At 48.3% G+C, this 20,025-nt stretch overlaps 9 protein-coding genes across 9 annotated transcripts; 3 read left to right on the top strand and 6 right to left on the bottom strand.

Annotated features, from left to right (window-relative positions):
• Window positions 1-75: 75 nt before the first annotated feature.
• Window positions 76-1,192, top strand: ABOM_005514 (AMMECR1 domain-containing protein; the record flags this gene model as incomplete). The annotated part of the gene is made up of 2 exons (XM_022532643.1): window positions 76-644; window positions 718-1,192. 2 exons carry the CDS (start codon window positions 76-78, stop codon window positions 1,190-1,192), a joined length of 1,044 nt encoding a protein of 347 aa, XP_022389514.1.
• Window positions 1,193-2,158: 966 nt separating this feature from the next.
• ABOM_005515 (serine/threonine-protein kinase) lies at window positions 2,159-3,386 on the bottom strand (the record flags this gene model as incomplete). The annotated part of the gene is made up of 4 exons (XM_022532644.1): window positions 2,159-2,537; window positions 2,627-2,957; window positions 3,022-3,112; window positions 3,186-3,386. 4 exons carry the CDS (start codon window positions 3,384-3,386, stop codon window positions 2,159-2,161), a joined length of 1,002 nt encoding a protein of 333 aa, XP_022389544.1.
• A 776-nt stretch (window positions 3,387-4,162) lies between these two features.
• On the bottom strand, window positions 4,163-4,813 carry ABOM_005516 (DNA polymerase epsilon catalytic subunit A; the record flags this gene model as incomplete). Its single annotated transcript, XM_022532645.1, has 1 exon — window positions 4,163-4,813. One exon carries the CDS (start codon window positions 4,811-4,813, stop codon window positions 4,163-4,165), a length of 651 nt encoding a protein of 216 aa, XP_022389512.1.
• An 85-nt stretch (window positions 4,814-4,898) lies between these two features.
• Window positions 4,899-10,969, bottom strand: ABOM_005517 (DNA polymerase epsilon catalytic subunit POL2; the record flags this gene model as incomplete). Its single annotated transcript, XM_022532646.1, has 3 exons — window positions 4,899-10,108; window positions 10,163-10,302; window positions 10,362-10,969. The coding sequence occupies 3 exons, from the start codon at window positions 10,967-10,969 to the stop codon at window positions 4,899-4,901; spliced, it is 5,958 nt and encodes a 1,985-aa protein (XP_022389513.1).
• A 455-nt stretch (window positions 10,970-11,424) lies between these two features.
• ABOM_005518 (uncharacterized protein) lies at window positions 11,425-12,092 on the top strand (the record flags this gene model as incomplete). Its single annotated transcript, XM_022532647.1, has 2 exons — window positions 11,425-11,764; window positions 11,836-12,092. The coding sequence occupies 2 exons, from the start codon at window positions 11,425-11,427 to the stop codon at window positions 12,090-12,092; spliced, it is 597 nt and encodes a 198-aa protein (XP_022389506.1).
• A 287-nt stretch (window positions 12,093-12,379) lies between these two features.
• Window positions 12,380-13,237, bottom strand: ABOM_005519 (uncharacterized protein; the record flags this gene model as incomplete). The annotated part of the gene is made up of 1 exon (XM_022532648.1): window positions 12,380-13,237. The coding sequence occupies one exon, from the start codon at window positions 13,235-13,237 to the stop codon at window positions 12,380-12,382; it is 858 nt and encodes a 285-aa protein (XP_022389507.1).
• A 558-nt stretch (window positions 13,238-13,795) lies between these two features.
• sik1 (snoRNP complex protein NOP56) lies at window positions 13,796-15,481 on the bottom strand (the record flags this gene model as incomplete). Its single annotated transcript, XM_022532649.1, has 3 exons — window positions 13,796-14,080; window positions 14,146-15,265; window positions 15,318-15,481. The coding sequence occupies 3 exons, from the start codon at window positions 15,479-15,481 to the stop codon at window positions 13,796-13,798; spliced, it is 1,569 nt and encodes a 522-aa protein (XP_022389535.1).
• A 378-nt stretch (window positions 15,482-15,859) lies between these two features.
• Window positions 15,860-17,824, top strand: ABOM_005521 (chaperonin-containing T-complex subunit CCT6; the record flags this gene model as incomplete). The annotated part of the gene is made up of 7 exons (XM_022532650.1): window positions 15,860-15,901; window positions 15,969-16,063; window positions 16,117-16,138; window positions 16,195-16,236; window positions 16,290-16,310; window positions 16,366-16,539; window positions 16,598-17,824. The coding sequence occupies 7 exons, from the start codon at window positions 15,860-15,862 to the stop codon at window positions 17,822-17,824; spliced, it is 1,623 nt and encodes a 540-aa protein (XP_022389534.1).
• Window positions 17,825-18,302: 478 nt separating this feature from the next.
• Window positions 18,303-19,367, bottom strand: ABOM_005522 (putative histone acetyltransferase (MysT1); the record flags this gene model as incomplete). Its single annotated transcript, XM_022532651.1, has 1 exon — window positions 18,303-19,367. One exon carries the CDS (start codon window positions 19,365-19,367, stop codon window positions 18,303-18,305), a length of 1,065 nt encoding a protein of 354 aa, XP_022389533.1.
• Window positions 19,368-20,025: the final 658 nt, after the last annotated feature.

A 20,025-nucleotide genomic window follows, 5' to 3' on the forward strand; every position in this document is an offset into this window, starting at 1 on the left:
AAGGACAAGGACACTTGCCTTGCTTTGCAGTAATTTATTTCACCTTTTCCCCGTGATCCTGGCGGTTCTGAGAATATGGCAACCCCCGCCCATTGCTATTACTGCTTTGAGTGCCTCGCCGCCTCGTATAAAGGTCAAGAGCACATTAGCCTCACAGCCGTGGAGGAGCTATGGGAACGATACGAGCAATTTAAGAAGGTTTCCGCTCTCCAGGACAACGATGAGTCGGTTTCTCTGAGGGAGAGCGAGAGTCTCGGCCTGCAGTCTGGGGATGACGATGATGACATAGACGGTGTATCCTCTAAATCCAAGAACGGCCCTCGAGGATTGAAGCTACCCAATATCAGTCGCCTCCAGAGCCAGATCTCGCCGGGCTCGAGCTCCGCTACCACGCCGTCGAGCAATTCCTCGCATTCAGGCCTATCTAGTTCCACTCCCACTACTAGCATGACCACACCAAGCTCACAGTCGCTGCAGTCCGATGCGAGCGGCTGGAGACGTCAAAGGGCAAACGATCAGCAGTATCCACTATTCGTAACTTGGAACATTGTATCTAGGAGCGGCCGTAAGTCACTTCGCGGTTGTATCGGTACTTTTGAGGCGCAGGAGCTTGCTGCAGGCTTGAAGTCCTACGCTATCACCTCGTATGTATTATCCCCGATGTGGGAGCAGATGGATCGTCTCCCATCTAGACGTCTGTTGCTAACACGGTCGTAGCGCGTTCGAGGATAGCCGCTTTACTCCGATTCCAGCCACCGCTATGCCCACCCTATCATGCTCCTTGACCCTCCTTGGGTCCTTTGAGCCTTGCACTAACGCTTTAGACTGGACTCTCGGAGTCCATGGAATCCGTATCTCTTTCATCAACCGCGGTCGACGCTACGGTGCAACCTACCTACCGGACGTCCCCGTGGAGCAAGGGTGGACCAAAGAACAGACACTGAGAAGCTTGATGGAAAAAGCAGGCTGGGATGGTGGCCATGAAAGCATGACCAGGAGATTCCTAAGAGGTAGCAGCAGCGGAGGTCACACCTCCACCTCCAGCAATCCATGGGAGCAGGTTTCCGACTTCCGTGTAGTCAAGTATCAAGGTTTGAAGGCCTCTGCAAGCTACGCCGAATGGCAGGAATGGCGGCAGTGGGTTCTGTCCCTGGGGGATGGGAGTGAGAAGCTGTTGAGTCCAGCTGTATGAACAAATATGATAGTCTTGGTTTCTATTCTGCGAGTGTTACTTTCTAGCCCTTGGCCTGAGAGGTGCATTTCGGAGGCCGCCTGTCTATTTGGCTAATGATGTGATGGTGTCAATGAAGAGGTAATGGCGTGTTCGGTTTAATATTTTTTTTCAGGGTCTACATTGTTTTTTTTTGAATATTTAAGCGATATCCCGAAATTGAGGCATATCACGTCTAATCCCATTGCTAAATTCTACTATCGTAGTTGAACTATGCATACTTACTTATTCTACTATGCAGTATGGTTTTCTATATATATATTGTTCAATGTATAAGCATGGAGGTGCTTTTTGTGATGAAGTTGGAATGTAGGGTTTATTGGTGTACCAGTCTTCCCCGATTTCCTTCGACATCAGGAGATCGATTACTGTATTACTGTATAGCTTCATTATTAGATGCAATGCAAATTATAGGAGATATTTCTTTATATATCTGTTTAATTCTTATTCCAAAAGTATGGAGACCTCCCGCAGTAGCGATATATATATATAAAAATACATATATATCGAAAATGCTTTATATACCAATCAACAGTCAATGCATTATCATGCATTGACATAAACAATCATCAGAGCTCAAGCAATGGCAGCAAAACTGACCAAGCAAGAAACAAAACTGTATAAGACACGCAAAGAAGCAAACGAAAAAGAAAAGCCCGATCATAAGCAAAAACGGTGGCTAGAAATCTTGGCATATCTATCATCAGATTCATTTTTCTCGTCATTTCTTCGCAGATCTACTCCACAATCCGGCTACCATCTGTTTCACTCTTTGCTCCTGTGCCCGGATCTGTTCCTCCGTCTGGCCGCGCGCATCGCCGCGGCCGTCGAGGTCCATCTGTCCGTCGTGGTGTGATTGTTCCTCGATGACATGGTTGCCGTTAACCCTTTCCGGCTTCGGGTCTACACTCATCACCCCGTCCATCATCAGTCCGCCGCCTTCGCGGAGCTTGTTGATCGCACGGACGGTATCGATGGCCTTGTGAAGTGTACGGCGGGCGTGAAGTTCTTCTTGACGGTCGGGAGCAAGTCTTCGCCGGACTTGTCAGCGTATGGGTCGTAGGGCGGGTTGACCCAGATGTGTTGGAGGGCTTCATGGGCAGTCATGCGCGCTTCGGGATCGACGGTCAGACACCGTTTGATGAAATCCCGGCCATGCTGTGAGACGCCGCGCCAGTATTCGAGTGGGGTAAAAGAGTAGTCAGCTGCAAGGATGGCCTGCATCTCTTCCAGGTTGGAGTCGCGGTCAAAGGGGGTGTAGCCGCAGAGCAAGAAGTAGGTGATGACACCGATGGCCCAGATATCCCTGTTGCATTGTGTCAGAGGTACAGTTGGAAACCGAGAGTTTGGCCTATTCAGGCGGTTGCAATGGATGGGCACTCCGTGGAGACATACACTGGTTTTCCGTGGCCGCTCTTTTTGAAAATCTCGGGCGCCATGTACCCGGGTGTACCGCATGTCGTAGTGAGAACATGGAACTGTTCTTCGTCCATGATTCTGGACAATCCAAAGTCGGCAATCAAAAGATCCGCATTATCCTCCGGGGTGCGAAATAGTAGATTCTCCGGCTTCAAGTCACGGTGCACGATACCGTGATCATGTAAGTAGGCCACGGCCGACAGAATGGCGCGGATAAGATCCGCAGCATCTGATTCGAAGTAGCTGCCTTTACGACAGATACGGTCGAACAGCTCGCCGCCGAGTGCGAGATCGGTGACCAGATATACTGCATAACCGGGACGGTTAACCTGGGTTACTATTCATAGGCCAGGATCCGAGATGAGACATACAGTTATTCATAGTTTCAAAGTAATCGACCAAGGTCAAAATGTTCTGATGGCCCATTGACACCTTCTTGAGCACAGCGATCTCGTTGCGAACCTACAATCATAGTCAACTCACATTGCTAGCGATCGTGTATATCTTCTGGATATTTCCTAGTAGACACCCATACCATGTGTTCGCGTCCCGCCATCAGTCGCTTGTTGATCACCTTCGCGGCATAATACCGACCAGTGTCGATGTGTACGCACTCCTTCACAACGGAGTAAGATCCAGCGCCCAGGGTCTTCCCCGTCTTGTATCGACAAGGCTGGACCTTGGGTCGCTGGGCTTGGGCTTGGGCCTGAGCCTGAGCTTGTGCTTGGGATGCCATTTAAGGAGAGAAATAAGGTATCCAACCAGGGAGTCCTTCGTAATCGGAAGAAGCAGTTTGGTCTCCGCGCGATAGAGCAGAAAAGGATAGGACGCGCTTCGTGAGCCGGCACTGTTGACTATATCGTCAGCAAGAGACCGACTAGCTGTAGGGGGTTTCGACCCCTTATAGTCAAATTAGGCTGCAGATATATCCGCTTGGCAAGGGAGCCCACCGGTTTGAGAGGTTCACCGGTCGCAGGGACGGTGGGATGGGTCTGTCGCACTTGCGGTGAAATTGTCGCGGAAATCGATGGTGGGGTTAATTAATTGGTTGAAACGCTGTCTCGATAACCGTCGCCGCTGATAAAACGATGGAGTGGGGGCTTGACTGATCTAAAACGATGGATCTCCGCAAATATAAATGCTAGAACTATCATGAACAAAAAACTCTTGGAGGTGGCAGAGGACTGGCAAAGAATCTGAACACCGTGGAGAAAAGAAGAAAAAGAAAGTGAGCTGATCTCTTCGTGACCGCCGGTTCCAACCTTATTGATTGACAGGTCAAAATAAGTTTCCCAACTTTGGGTTTTGTAAAATTCCCTGGCATTACAGACGCATACATACATACGCTGATGGATATACTTAGTATACAATAAAACCCTCCCACATAAACAACTATCCCCCCAAGCATCCCAAACGCCGTGTATAGTACTTTAGATGATTATGCAGTCCTTCTTCCTCCCGCGTACATATATATGTACCGATCAGAAGTCATAAAAAGCCGCACGAATTGGATCATATCTGTTCTAGGACTCCTTCTACCACATTCTCCAAGAGCTTAAGCCCATGGAACTTCGCGACACTGTTGAGGACGCGCAGTTTCTTTTCCGCTTCTGCACGATCCATGGTTTCCACCCATTTGCCACTGCACGAGCAATGCTCCATGAACTCGCTGACCTTCAACCCTCCACATTTGGAGCATTTCAAATCCTGTGTCTGCCAGCCAACGATCAATCCATGGACCTGGCCGATAAGGATCTCTTCCTGAGCCAGTCGATCATATTCAGTTTGGCAGAAAGGACAGCGCCAGGGCTTTGTCACGGCCTTGCTTGGGTCAGATCCGGGATCCGGGAGGACATCTTCATCGCGGCACAGGTCCAGATCTCGAATCAAGCAGCAAGCGCTGCAGGTAAGCTCGGGAAGTTTCAGACTGGCAGCCGGATTCTCAAATCGACCCTCTTTGCTGAACTCTCGCACCTCAAACATGGCCAGTAGCTCGCGACGTAGAAGTCGGTTCTCCAAACTTGTCGTCTTGGAGAGACTAAGGACCTGCATCAACATTTTGACCAATTCTAATACGGGATTGCGCTTCTCTTCGTTGGGGTCCGACAACACCCCGGGAAGGACGGGGAAAAGGTAGTCAGATGCAAGCTCGGGGTGTAGCATCTCCTCCCGCTGACGGCGGATGAGACCAGATATTTGCTTCTTCAAGGGTTTTGAGAATTTCTCCGCAAGTGCAGCAGATACTTCATCATCGTCCTCGTCGGTCGGCGCCGATCGGGATCTGCGTCATTCGGGGAGTGGACGAGTCGGCTGATTCGGGGTGTTTGATGCCGTGCATCAGGTCGATATATTCTACCACCCAATCATGGAAGATTGTCTGCATTGGGCCCGGGAGGAAACGGCTGAGCTGCCAATGCATGACAGTTTCCAGTTCCTGTTCATCGGTTCCGACCACTTCCCGACAGCCTTTTCCGCCGTAATTGTACTCATCATACCAGACCAGGTAGTCCCAGTATTCTTTGATTTCGAGATCAATAAAATGGAAAGATGGGTTTGCGCGGATCGATTTTAATACGTATTGACTGTAAGCGTAGGCGTTTCCGACTTCGGCCTTAGTTGTCTGGAGCAAGAGGCGTGTAGAGCTAGCGAAGACAATGTTTGACCCGACGCGTCTAAACTCAGCCATAAGTCGTTGAAACGACTTTCTGGACAACATGCGCACGTAATTATGTAGAGACCGATCGTAAAGACACGAGACTGGGCTCTCTACCCAGCGAATCAGGTGCTGCACCATGATATCTGCCATATTGTTTCCTTCACAGGCCTCAGTCCACCAGTGTTTCACCATCTCCCGTAGTACGATCGCACCTGCTGATGCGAACGCCTTCTCCGAATAAAGGACGCCGGACCCGTTGGAATCAGCTGAAGGCTCGGATGATGCCAGAAGTGTATCGGCGCCTTCCATCTCGTTAATGATCGAGGATGTCAGGATAGTATTAATGGCAAGATTGCGAACTTCAAGCTCGATACACACGGTGGTGTAAGCGCTTGGAACATTGACAGATGGCATAGATACCTTCTCTAGAGGACCTGTTATGTCATCCTTTTCGTACCCTGCATGATCAGGCCTTGGACTGGAAGACCACCAGAGGACGACATTGTTCTGTTGAAGGCGCCTGGCATATGATATGTCAATAAGATACCGGGGGTCGTCACTTTCCAAGTTGCAGAGGGGAACGTCGCCGTATCTTGCTAGCATAGTCAAATGCTGAATCCAAGCCGAGAGATACAGGTAGTGTGTGACAAGTCGTCTTGCAATGAATGCCTGCCAGCCTAGAGGGGGAAGATCCATATCAGATACTTCCGGTTTCACTGACATAATTGGATACTCCCTCAGCATGGGGATGTCGTGGCATAGGCGACTTCTTTGCTGCGATTGTATTACAAGAACCGTTGGCTGGGTTTCTTCGCTTCTGAATTTCTTGATCAAGTCGCCGACCTCTAGATATGCCTTTCTTCTGGTCGTGACTTGCGTGGTTCGGAAGTGTATCTTCTCCTGATACTCGAATGCATTTTGAGGCTCATCTCCGGCCATGTTCTGCTTCCTCCGCATGAGGAGATCCGTATATATTTTGTCGATGTTCGGAAGGCCCTGGACGTCCCTCGTGCGGTTCAAGATAACAACATGTGCCTCACTTTTAGTTGTTGAGAACAGGGCGAAAATCTGTCTATCACCAGAAGCGACATGGTATAGGTAGTGATAGACTAGCGGCGAGTCTATGAGGTAAGGCTGGTCTGATGATGTACGACATAAAGTCGACAGATCAAATCCACTATCTAATCCTTCTCCCAGAACACCTCGCTGTTCCTCATCAAAAGTACATATACTACCAAGTTTCAAGATAGCACGAACATTCAAAGGAATGCTCTTCTCATAGACACCTTCGATGCTTGGATGCTGTAGAAGTGTATCCATCTTGTCAGCCTCACGCAAATAGGTCTCCTCAGACAAAGTTAATTTGAACAAATGCACGGAAGGATGTCCGTTCGGCAAAGTGTGATTCACTTTCTCGACCTCACAATCTGGAACATCAACATCAGGGAGAGAGTCTCGTTTCAGATTGATGTACATCTGCCGGGGAACCTTGACTGTGATAGTATGAACCTTTTTATCAATCAAGACAAAAGCTCGAACGATGCCTGGCCTTGTCGTTTCAGTCAGCTGCAAAACTTGCCAGGTGCTGATATAAAGAAGCTCGGCCTGGTTTCTGAAAAGGTGGCTCAAAGAGTCATTAGCAATATTCGTCCTTTCGCCGAAAAGTTGGCGGCGGCGGATGCGTGCTTGCTTTTGGATTTTCCACTTTTGCTTTTGATATTTCAAGAATCCGACATAATCATCTGCCATTGGCGGCATCCTTGATGGCAGGCTAGCAAAAGGGTCGAGAGAAGTTTTCGTTGGACCTTCGGGAAGCTTTCTTTTCTGCGATGTCTTACTGTTTGGGGAGGACTTCAACTTCTCAGTTGAGCTTGCAATTACCTCACCTATATCACCGGCATGTTGCACACGATGGTCGAGTATGTTCGTCGAGATGTCTGTCAGTGGGTTTTTCTCGCTCTTCGCAAATACGTCCGTCATCTTGATTTGCTTAAACTTATCATCCTTCACATTGATCCGCCTCTGCAGCCAATCTGGGTGAGCGACTCGAGGCACTGGGTTGCGGACCTTCTGGAGAGCAGCAGGGATTGTGATAAGTTTTTGCACGACAGATCCCAATCGCTCCAGATAATAATCCCAATCAATCACAGTTCGAGGGTCACAGTCGCCAGGGTCATCTTTCAGCCACTTTCGCAAGAAGAACCGTTTCACACTTTCTTCAGCCGAGAAGATCGCTACTGGAATAGCTCGCTCCGTAACAGGTGTATTCCTTGGCCTTGCAGATATGATGTATTTGCAGTTGAGACCTTTGTCTTTGACCATTTGCTCTCCCAAAAACTCTGCTAGACGGCGTGCCGTAGTGATAGAGGTGGACTTTTGGCTACCGTATTCTTCCAGGGTCTTCGTCATGCTCCTGTTCTCGGAAATGAGTTCGATCAATTCCTCATCGGCTAATGTAGTTCCATGCTCATATAGCACATCCAGCCATCTGTCAGCCACTCGGGCCACAGCAGCATAAGTTTCTTCAAGCGACGTTCCTTCTAAGAAGAATTTGAAGATTTGAGTCTGGAAAATCTTAATCAGTTTCAACTCTCCTCTCCGCTTCACTTCGAACCCTTTCAGTTCAGCCAAAGACCCATCATGATTGAAAACAGCATAGCGCTTCTTCAAGTTCTTATCCTCCTCTTTAGAGGTTGGCAGAATCATTGCTTTATATGGCCCATCAACCTCGAAGAAAATGGAGTTGTCGCTATGCGTCTCGTATCTAAAAGTCTTTGGATCGGCAAGGGTCTGGTACTGGTGATTAGTATAACTTCCATGAACAAGGTGATTCAGCATAACACATGGATAAGAAATCCCCAGCTTCTTCCCATTCTTCAGAGTGAAAGAAAAGTTCTCGGGGAAGGACCCAGGAAGCATACACCAGATACCGTCTGTGTCAAGCTCCAGTGGACGACCGATACGTTCAACTAGCTCTCTTGCCATCTGAATGATTCGAGCACCTGTCAGACACGTCACGCCAGCCATCTCTAGTGAATACCATCGAGACCCTTTTCTCATGACATAACCGTAGAAACTGTTTAGGATGACTTTATGGGCAAGCTGTAGCGAGTCGAACAAAATAATCATCTTTTTTGCTTCTTCAATGTCCACCGCCGAAGCACCTGATGATTTGAGGGAATCTGTCTTGTTTTTCCAAACTTTCTGTTTGCCTTTGAAATCGTATCGGCGATCTCGGAAGTTGCGGACCGTGTTCACGTAGAAGGGATTCTCTCGTTGACAGATAATAGCCTCTCGGACCATTGTCTTGCTGTCGTGAATTTTGTGGTAAATCTTCTTACTGTAGTCTTGAAGCCTCTTTTTGACTATGGCAGACTGTTCTTCAGCGCTCATATCGCCAAACAACCTCATCGGACTGTTTTTCGTCTTGCCCGGAAATCTTTCGTTTGCAACCGCTTGCCGAACCATGTTATATTCATCACGTTTAGCAGGGAGGAATTCGCCTCTCCAGGCCCACGGCATTCGCCTATCACAGGTTTTGCCAGGTCGGTTGAAGTCGCAGGCAGCACAGTTGGATTCCTGGATCATGGCATCTGGTTGCAATCGATTTGTGGTGATGATATTTGGGTACATGGAAGCAACATCTAAATGATAGATGAAAGGATTCTCGTCCCTGTTTGGATTTTCTTTCAGAGCGATCAAAAGCTTAGAGATCTGTCCCTTGACTTCCTCGTAGTTGACGACATCATCCAATGACTTTTTCTCTTCCACCTCAATGCTGAATTTCAGAGCCGCGTCCAAATCGCGAAGCAGTTCATCGATGGCAGTAGGATCGATCTTGAATGTAACAGGGATATCACTTCGAAACACACCAGCTTCGATACTTTCTACGTGACCACCCACATATGTCTCTGACTCCAGCAGGTGGCCTTCATAGAAAGCTTCGGGGGGTTCTTTGTGCTTGTTAGGCAGAACGATTTCGCCTTGATATGCTTGAACCATCAGCAGCATCTCACAAAGTGTACCTGTTCCTTTCCGCAGCGTGTCATCGGGATTAAGGGGGACAATGGTACAAAGCGAGAAGATGAAAGGATGGACGTATTTCATATATAAATAATATGTGGCGACGGCATCGGACACCGAATATTCAGCTAGTGTTTGAGGGCGTTCACTTGCGTACGGGGTCATGAGTTCCGGGTCGAGTTCATCCGGGTCATAACCGAGCTTTGCAACAGTGACAGCCTTTAAGCCACGACTTCCCTGGGGGAGGTAACTATCACGGTTGACCCAAGCAAAGCAATCCATATGCACACAGTGATCGCTCTGATAAATGTCCTCACTGTTTTTGCGAAAGCCAATCTCCGTATACAGATCGATTCCAAGGACACTTGCTCTCGCTTCAACAAACGGCCAATCGAAGAAATCACCGTTATATGTAGCGATAACAGTCGGTTTAGCCTCTTTTATGTGCCCAAAAAACCGTTCTAGGACACTCCTTTCATCGGGCTCATTGAAAATCATGAATGGACCGTAGTATTCGGGCCTGGGCGTGTACTCGAAATCGTTGATATCTTCAGATACTATCTCTCGATTCGTAATCAAGAATCCTTGCCCGTCAATCATGTACGAAATCATCATAATTTGATCGATGACAGAATCAGGGAATTTCAGCGGCAGTTTAGTCGTTTCAATATCAAAAGCGAGAACAACCGGGTCAGGACGTTGGACTCGTTCCTCTATGCAAGTCAATGAGATCACACCGTGTTTTGCCTCTACAGTGTACCATTTTCCTATACGGATATCTTCAAGACATTTTGTCAGTCAGGTAACCCACATCATAGGAAGGAGTTGCCTACCTTTGTCAATCGCCACTCTAACATGGTAAGGAACGTCATATTCCCGAATATCAATTATAAAATCACTCGCTTCCATAGTTCCATTAGATCGTGACTCATTAATTATTTCGTCGTCAAAGAGATCAAAGCCAGCATTCGCGCTTAAGAACATAGTTAGCTCCTAATCAATCCAGATAGCATCCGCTTCAGTTCAACAAACCTTGAAATCTCCACGTAAGTATCCATCACATTCACATTTTTCCTGTTCTTTTCCGCCAGTGGTAGAAGCGTCCTTCGAACTTCTAGCAGATGGCTTACATTTGCAAAGTACATTTGAAGGAAAGTTCTCCGGTGCCCGAGCAGGTGGTTCGGCAGTTTAAGGTCTTCTTTCTCTACTCTCGTGACCTTCTTGATAAGCCCTTCGAACATTCTCCGACACCATTCCTCAACTTCAGCCTCGTGTCCCTTCTTCACTGCGATGAGGAAATATGGGTCATATTCAACTGTTGCCTTGAAGCTTCCGCCGTTGTCTTCAAGAAAGTAATAGTCCACACCGGCGCGTCCCCCAGGGACATTCGGATCTTCTACTGAAGTACTGTGCATATTGGTAAGCCAACCAATCCTTTTCTCGCCGGACTCAAAGCGCGGGAATCCCAAGGATTCGTCGATGCTGTTCGCCAGCCGAATCGCCTCGAATTTCTCATCTTGTGATGTGGCTTCTGTCGATCGAAGAGAAGAAAATTCGATGGTCTTTGTCCGTTTCGGTTTGAAAGATGCAGCATTCGACCGAAACTTGTTTCCGTACTTGCTGGGCTTCCTCTGAGGCATTGCGACGATATGCCCACTGGCTAGGGCTGGATCACTGTAGGAGGTGTGAAAGTTGGTTAAGCATGGAACGCAAACGTTAAGTATTAGTTATTAGTAGAACACAGAATGGGCATGTTTGGTGCCTGCCAAATTGTAAACTTAGTAGAAAATTGATCAAATTTTGAAGGCCCAGTGTACTCAATCTTGTTAACTCAGATCATGCTAAGCTACTGAGAAGCCCAAATTTGGTTGCCAATCTGCGGGTGCCACCGGGACGCGTTCGCGTTCCACTATACGCGTGCCTTTGGCCAGACATCCACCGCCCACGGTAAAATTAACCAGGGTTGGCAATATCAGGATATCTCCGGATCATATCTTCTCCGATCGATCATTGTTCCTGCAAGAGTCTGTCAGCGATCTAGGTAATAGTACGTGTTGACTGGGCTTAAACAACAATTCGATATAGGACATACGCCATGGCGGGGGACACTCTGGAATCGTCTACCCCGAATATTGAGCAGCATAACACCTCCCAAGAAGCCTCCCAACAAAACAAGCCCAAGCATGAATTCCCCAAATCACAGGTCGGAAAGCTATGGGATGCTTTTGGGAACCCCGAAGAGTCTGCAAACGTGTTAGCAACAGGGGCTGGACCCTCTGGGAGGGGCTCGAAGGACGCTACGGTTACGGAAGCTATGAAGTCAATGTCCCTTAAAGATGTCACATCATTCTACAAAGCACCTTGCGCACGAGACTCCCTACTGCTGGGTATTGGAGCAGGGTTCGGAATCGGTGGCATCAGAGGTGTATTAGGAGGTAAGTTACTTCATTCACTCGGATTTTATTAGGACATGACATTTGGTAACCCTAAAACAATGATTGTTTAGGATTGCGCTCATTATGGACCGCTTCCAATTGGGCCGTTGGCGCATTTGCCCTCACCTCTCTCGCAGCGCACGAGTTCTGCCAGCGGCGTCGAGTACAAGAGTTGGACGGTATGAAACAAGCTGTGGAGTTGATGAAAGAGCTGAAGATTAAAAAACAGCGAGAGAAGGAAGAGAAGGCCGTGGAGGTCGCGCGCTTGGCAGAGGAAGAGAAGAAAAAGCAGAGCTGGACGAACCTTTCGAACTATAAATTCTGGTAGCCCTTTCGCGCATTTCCCGGAGTCATGGAGTTTGCTGGGATCACTTTGTAAATTTCGAGTGGGATGTACAGTACATATTTCTATCTCATCAGGCTCCAGCCTGTCAAGGAAGAATAGTTTCGTGATCGCATATCAATATCCAAACCAACGCCAGCTCCTTCATATCCCATACTCCATTGCATCAAAAGTTGCTCCAATCCAAAAATTTGGAAGACCAAGGGCAAAAAAAAAGGAAAAAAAGAAAGAGAAAAAGAGAACAAGAAAAAGAAATAGCAGACGAAGACCAGTCAGACGTCAAATTTGACTCTCTTCTGAATGGCGCCCGACTGAATAGTTCGTAGCTTTTCGAAACCAACAGCATCTCGTTTTTCCCTTCTTTTTTCTCGCGCTTCCCTTGCCTCACGACTCTTCCATTCCGCAAGCTGCTTCTGCCTCTTCTGTGATCTGGACCAGGCCATTGCTGCTGTCGGTCTAAAGCCTATTCCATTGATACCATATCCATCGTCGTTCGGATCACTTGGATCATGCCCGGTTATCTCGGAGTCGTGCCATGTAAGCGAGTCGTCAGCTGCACTGCTAGTGGGTGGCGGTGACTTCCTACGTGGTCGCTGTGTTTTTGTGGGTGTCCGTCTCTTGCGAGGGCTTTGTGTTGCCTGTTTCTTGGGAGACGGAGTTGGTGTAGCATTGCTCCGATTATCGATAATTGCTTCAGAAGGTCCACTCGCGACAGTGTTGGTTCCTGTCACTGAGTTCGTCTCAGACATATCATAAGAACTGCTATAGGAAGTAGCCCAGCATCCCGATTCTGCGTAATGCGCAAGTGATGACTGGTTTATATTACCATTCAGAAATTGCGGTGTCGGAAAGTGGTCCCCACGTATGGCCAGCTGCCCTAGGCGACCAGCAACGGCGGCTCGAGGACTATATCTCCCGAACTCTTCTTCCTCGCGAAGCTTCACTTCTGGTAGGCTAGGAGCTGAGACGCTAGATGGAGATGATATAGAAGGGCTGTAGCTATCGGATTCTTCTGAAGCGCTGCGCTTGGGCTTGGGCGAGTTCAAAATCATTGTCGGTGAACTCGTAGGCATCATCGCGGGGCTGAAACTGAAGGCGGATGTGGGGGCATCACTTTCATAAGCCTTCATCGATAAAAGTAGAGACTCTCAAGTTCACAGGAACAGGGATTTCAGCAGATCAGCATCTTCTATAGGTCCTATCCCGAGCTAGTATCACTTGCAGCCATCATAGCTCATATAAATGGAGGATTGCGGAGTATGCAAGGGCTCGGGCCATCGCCATTGACTGAGAAGCAATGGGGTTGGCTCATTGTTCGAGAGGGGGTTTGCGGCAGGTTGTCTCAGTGGACGACGGCAGTACGATTCCGCCTTCTTTCCGATCTACAACGCCATGGCAATGGAATAATTGTAGGGCTGAATGAGTATAACATAGTAGTCTAGCAGGTACTAATGTACAAGTACCGCATGATGCTCAGATCCATGTAGAACATAAAAATCCGATTGACATTTTCAGGAGCTACAGACAAAATTTTAGCACGACGGAGGCCTCAATCGAATAATTTACAAATACCCAGCCCAACAAGTCGTGAAGTAAGTAAAACAGAACATAGATAGGAAAATATAAACTCAAAATCAACCCTACAACGCCGCGACAATGACGCCCTCGTGTCCCAGAAAATGGTGCATTTAGACCTTCTTCTTCTTCTTGGACGGCTCAGCATCGCTGTCGTGCTTCCGCTTCTTCTTCTCAGACTCGCCCTCACCAACATCGGACTTCCTCTTCTTCTTCTTCTCTTCCTTGTCGCCCTTCTCCTTCTTCTTCTCCTTCTTCTCGCTCTTCTCCTTCTTTTCCTTCTTCTCCTTCTTGTCCTTCTTCTCCTTCTTGCTCTCAGCCTCAGCATCTTCCATCTCTTCATCGCTCTGATCCGCATCGATGTCCATATCAGCTAAGACAGCATCCATGGCGTTTTTCTGTATGCAACGTTAGTATATTACCCAAAAGTTCAAAATAATGACGATAATAAAGGATAACATACCATGGCAATTTCATTCTTAGTAGGGGCTGCTCCGGTAGCATAGAACTCCAAACGCTCCTCGACTTGCTTCTTCAGGGCTTCACCAAACTTGGTCGTAGGCTCCTCAGAGAAGTTATCGATTCTAGAGGCGATAGAACACTTGTTCGCAAGGAATCGAGAAATCCGGCCCTTATTCTTGGGGCCAGCCTTGCCAATGAAAGAGGAGTGGTACAGAAGACCATACTTGGGAGTGTTTCCCTTAGTCTTCAAGGCTCTGAAGAGAGCCTTCTCAGCACCAAGAATCTGCACAGTGGAAGCGGGGTATTTGGAAAGGTTGGTCAAGCTTCCGGCGTGCGAAATGAGACGAGCACCAACGATCTCTCCAATCAAGGCAGCAAGATTGGGCGCAACAACACTCATCTTGGAAGTCAGGTACGAATGCAGAGACTTGCGGTACTGGGAAAGGCTGACGACTCTTTGCGCAAAAGCGGTGACGTTCTCCATGTCGGTTTCAGAAATCTCTTGGCCCATACTGTGCTTAGCAGCATCAATAACGCTTTGGGCAACACCCTCATCGTCCTCCACAAGAGCAGCAAGATCGTGCAATTTGTCGTCAGTCAAAGTGGTCTTGTCCTTCACGAACAGAGCGATTTGCGCATAGCGCTGGTTGTCCGAAACGATCTTGATGAGCTCAGGGAAATGCCACGAGTACCATTCCCGAACCCTCATAGAGAATGTGTTAATAGCCTTGTCAAGCTGGTCAAGGATAGCAATTGCCTGGATGATATGGTTATCGTCACGCTGGACAGAGAACTTGACCTTGGCACGGGAGTAAGCGTGACCAAGACCAAGTTGAGCAGTGTCCATATCACCCTCACGGAGTTGCTTCAGCAACTTGGTAGCGTGAAGCCTGATACCACGGAGCATGTCTTGGACAACCTCGCTGGTATCGCCGGTTTCGCAGTCAACGAAAGAAAAGGCAGACTTGATACTTCCGGCCAATGCCTTGTCCAGAACGCCCAGAACAACCTTCTTCTTCTTGTTAGGCTTAGGAAGGTTCAATTCGAGGAAGGAAATAAGAGTATCGGAGGCAACACCCTCCGAGACGTCGTTGATTTCGCTCAAAGCCATCTTGTTGTTCCTGGGACTGGTCAGTACTTTATTGAAAAGCCCAATCAGGAAGTCGGACATACTCGAATGGGAGGAAACTAGCCAGTTCAACCATTTTTCCAAACTTAGAAAGATCGTTAACACCATCCTGAACCTCCTTCAAGCGATTGCCAACGCTGTCACCCTGGTGGGCGACCTTGAAAAGTCCGTAGCCCATAGGGCCCTCGAATAGTAGGAAGTCAGCCATGGTGAAATTGAGTCTAAGGGCCAAAATAACAAGGAAAAAAATTCCTTCAAGTGTAATCGATCGAGCCCCTTACCCAAATCCCGGGTGTCTGCGGTCGTAGACTTGCCGTGGAGCGCCGTGGAGTTGGTAAAAAAAAGGCTGGAGGGCAAATTTGGAGAGTCGAGCCGTCGGAGCTCTTTTTTTTCGCGGCGGCGCGCTAGTGCGAATACTGAATGTGGGCTTTTTGCCAAAACTACGAGCTCACCGCATTCGACGGCAAACACCACCAGCTTTGTGCCAGTGCGGGCTATTCTTTGGGGCCGATAGCACCAGCAAGCCTGTTTTTCTACAAGTTAGTTCGCTGGGGATTGCTGATTGTTATTTACCTATTCAGCAAAAATGTCTGCAACTCAGTTACTCAATCCCAAGGCCGAGTCGAGGGTATGTCACTGATAATTTCCCCCTCAGAAGTAGCCCCTCAGTGGTCACGCAAATTAACATTGCACAGCGGAGGGCGGAAGCCTTGAGGGTCAATATTAGTGCTGGTGAAGGTCTCCAGGATGTTCTTAAATCTAACCTGGGCCCCTCCGGGACATTGAAGATGTACGTTCTCATACCTGATCGATGCAAGACGGGAAAGCGCTGACAAAATTTAGGTTGGTGGACGGTGCCGGCGGAGTATGATATATTTCCCCTTATCGCAAAATCAGCTATCTAATGAGCATGCAAAATAGATCAAATTGACTAAGGATGGGAATGTGCTATTGCGAGAGATGGTAAGGCTTAGGCAAATCTATGAACCTTCAGGCACCGGCTAATGTTTATAAAGCAAATCCAAAACCCAACCGCCGTAAGATGCCTTCCTCACGTTTCCAGAGACTCCTTCGAATACTGATTTGGCGAAGGTCATGATTGCCCGAGCTGCGACAGCACAGGATGATATCACTGGTGATGGAACAACTTCCGTGGTGTTGTTGGTGGGAGAACTTCTGAAGCAGGCAGACCGTTACATTTCCGAGGGATTGCACCCTAGAGTAATCACAGATGGATATGAGATCGCGAAGAACGAGGCTCTTAAGGTCAGTACTGAGAGACTGGTGGCCATATGAGCGTCGAGGCTGATACGTTTGTATACAGTTCCTTGATCAGTTTAAGATTGAGCGTGCAATCGACCGTGAGCTGTTGCTGTCTGTCGCTCGGACTTCGCTCAGTACGAAATTGAACAGTGCACTTGCCGAGAAGCTTACCCCCGACATCGTCGATGCCGTTCTCGCTATCCACAGAGCTCCCGAGAAGCCAGATCTGCACATGGTTGAGATCATGACCATGCAACACCGCACATCTTCTGACACTCAACTCATCCGTGGTCTTGCCCTGGACCACGGTGCAAGACACCCTGATATGCCTAAGAGGGTTGAAAATGCTTTCATCCTCACCTTGAACGTCAGTTTGGAGTATGAGAAGTCAGAGATTAACTCCGGTTTCTACTACTCTTCTGCTGAACAAAGAGATAAATTGGTGGAGAGTGAGCGCAAGTTTGTGGACTCCAAACTGCAGAAGATTGTGGAGCTCAAGAAGCAGGTTTGCGGCCTGGATCCGAAGAAGAACTTCGTTGTCATCAACCAGAAGGGTATCGATCCCCTGAGCTTGGATGTCCTTAGCAAGAACGGTATCCTTGCCCTTCGGAGAGCTAAGCGGAGAAACATGGAGCGTCTCCAGTTGATCTGCGGTGGTGTCGCCCAGAACAGTGTAGAGGATTTAACGCCTGACGTTCTCGGATGGGCCGGTCTTGTTTACGAACACCAGCTCGGGGAAGAGAAGTATACTTTCGTCGAAGAAGTTAAGGACCCCAAGTCCGTCACCATCCTCATCAAGGGACCCAACCAGCATACCATCGCTCAGGTTAAGGATGCCGTCCGTGATGGCCTGCGGTCTGTGTACAACTCTATCGTCGATGGCTGCGTCATCCCCGGCGCTGGTGCGTTTCAAGTTGCCTGTGCCGCTCATCTGTCGTCCGAGAACTTCCGCAAGACTGTGAAGGGTAAGGCTAAGTGGGGTGTCGCCGCCTTTGCGGATGCCCTTTTGGTCATTCCCAAGACGCTTGCGGCCAACTCAGGTCACGACATTCAAGACTCTTTGGCAGCCCTGCAAGATGAGCGGACAGACGGCAACATTGTTGGTTTGGATTTAACTACTGGCGAGCCGATGGACCCCGTGCAGGAGGGTGTCTTCGATTCCTTCCGTGTCTTGCGCAACTGCGTCGCATCAAGCACTGGTATCGCTTCGAACTTGCTTCTGTGCGACGAGCTGCTGAAGGCCAGGCAGATGGGTAAGCAGGGAGGACCAGGTGGTATGGATGAGTAATGCTGTCGCAACGTATAGATCAGATCATGTAAAGGAGCTCGGAGAGGATTTATATTCGGTTTTCCGCGTTCAAAAATAGTTGATGCCAAAATGTATTCCATAAATACAGAACGCCATGCTAATGAGCTTGGGCAATCTAATGTGCCCGGAATAATTAATCTACGCCGGTGGTGGCAAGATATCCAAATCATTGATAGAGGTTGGGCTGTTACACTATGAACAAAAACAATAGAAACAGCAACCGAAGAGGGAACAACAGCCCGTACGATGCTCCAATCGATGTAAAGTGTCCATTCATTGTCCGTATGCGAGTGGGAAGGCGCATATGGCTCTGGCAAAGATTGGGAATCAGACGGTACTTCATAATGCGTGTTCATTCATCTAGCTCGGTTTAACATAGAGTTCATGAAATTCTATCATCATATACTGATACTTACTGGTTGCCAGATCTGGCGTCGCCAACATTAATTTGATACATTTACTCATCATCCTCACCACTGCCTGAATCGCTGATTTCAGGTGTATCGCGTGGTGCCCATCTTCCTAGAAAGCCCTCATCTCTAACAGGATCTCGCAAAGTAACACGATGAGCTTTTGCCCATTCAAGCACATCGGATTTTCGTATCATCACTGTTTCGCCGCCGTCAGGTTCGCCAGCATCTTGATTAGCCTTGCGTTTTTTGGTCGGTGTTGTAGGTTCAACAACTCCCATGCCTTTGAGAGCTGTGATGACGTCTTCCGTTAACATCCCGGTGGCCAATCCTATATCCTGTACTGTCATGACTTCATGGGGATGCTTTTTTCGAGAGCCCTTGGACGGCTTGGGCTTCTGCTGTGGTGAGTCCTCTATGTCTGCAGGATCAGAGCCATGTAATAGTAAATATCGAGCAATTCGTTCCTCCCAGAATCGACTATAGCTCTTTCGTCCCATCTCACTTAATGGTTTTTCCGGCCCACCTATCAAACCTCCATCTTTTTCCCAATCACTCAGTTTATAACTCACACCCATCAACAGCTTGCCCAACTGTTTATGCTGATACGGAGGGAAGATCAAAATGCAAGCAAGGTTGTTCGCATCCCATGAGAGCTTCTCTTTTGAGAAGAATCCCAGGATATAATAGTTCTCCGGGTCATCGGGGTCCGTGAACGTGAGGAGGTAGTAGAGAAAGGACGCGACATCGAAAAAGACCGACTTATGATCGAGGAATAGTTTCGCGAACAGGGAGAGATTCTGCGCAAATAGTTTATGGTCCTCACCGTCTACCTCCCATACGGCGTACCCGCCATGGTCGTAGACCTTTGTCCCCGGAGGTATCGTTCGATTTTGGCAAACCCGTGTATGTTTGGCATAGGCGTCTGTGTCGCACGAATACCGGAAACACCAGCGACAGACGTATAGCCGATCCGTATCCTTGCTCACAAGGTCTTCTGGGTAAATGGACTGGTACCAGGTCTGAAAAAGGAGGTCACCTAGCACGACGTGTTTCACGTTACGGTCCGCGGGCGGTTTCGTGTGCGACGGGACATTGTTGGGAGGCGCCATGGAGTGTTTGCGACGAAAAAGGGCGAGGGGATATCGAGAGGAAGCGGGAGGGTCTTTAAAACTCCGCCCGGTGAGCTATGGGTGTGGATTTGCCTTTGATACTTATTTCTGAAGGGATGGCCATTGGCGTGGTTGGTATAGGACGGGTTTGTCGCGGTCAAAGAGAGCGGGTATCACAGCGTTGCGATAGCTTTAGGAATAGAAAACCACCGATTTCAATCAGAAAGAAGGTTCAAACCAAGTGAGAGTGTGTGTTATGACATACTCAATTGAGGAGGAATGGTGATCATATCATAACAATCATGAGAATACCAAGAACAAGACTGTTCCTGCCAATATTCAAGCGGCAGGTGCAGCACACATGAAAGTTCATGTAATAAAACATCAAATCAAATGGCTCGAAAAGGGTTTAAGCCTGCGGGAGTACGTAAGATGAGGGTCACTTGATAGCGGCCATATTCCAATCACTGCCCGTCATGCGGGGCCAAAGCTTTACCTCTAAATTTACTATCGCATTAACTCTACTATTAAATCCTTTGGTCGACCGCAACAAGCAATTCTCTCCTCCGTCTCCGACGAAACTAACTCGGTTGCCTATATCCCTTTCGAACTTGATTCGTTACACAGCTTTTCGCCATCCGGATGACAATGGACAACG

This window comes from Aspergillus bombycis (assembly GCF_001792695.1).
Source record: "Aspergillus bombycis strain NRRL26010 chromosome Unknown contig00038, whole genome shotgun sequence".
NCBI classification, from domain to species: domain Eukaryota; kingdom Fungi; phylum Ascomycota; class Eurotiomycetes; order Eurotiales; family Aspergillaceae; genus Aspergillus; species Aspergillus bombycis.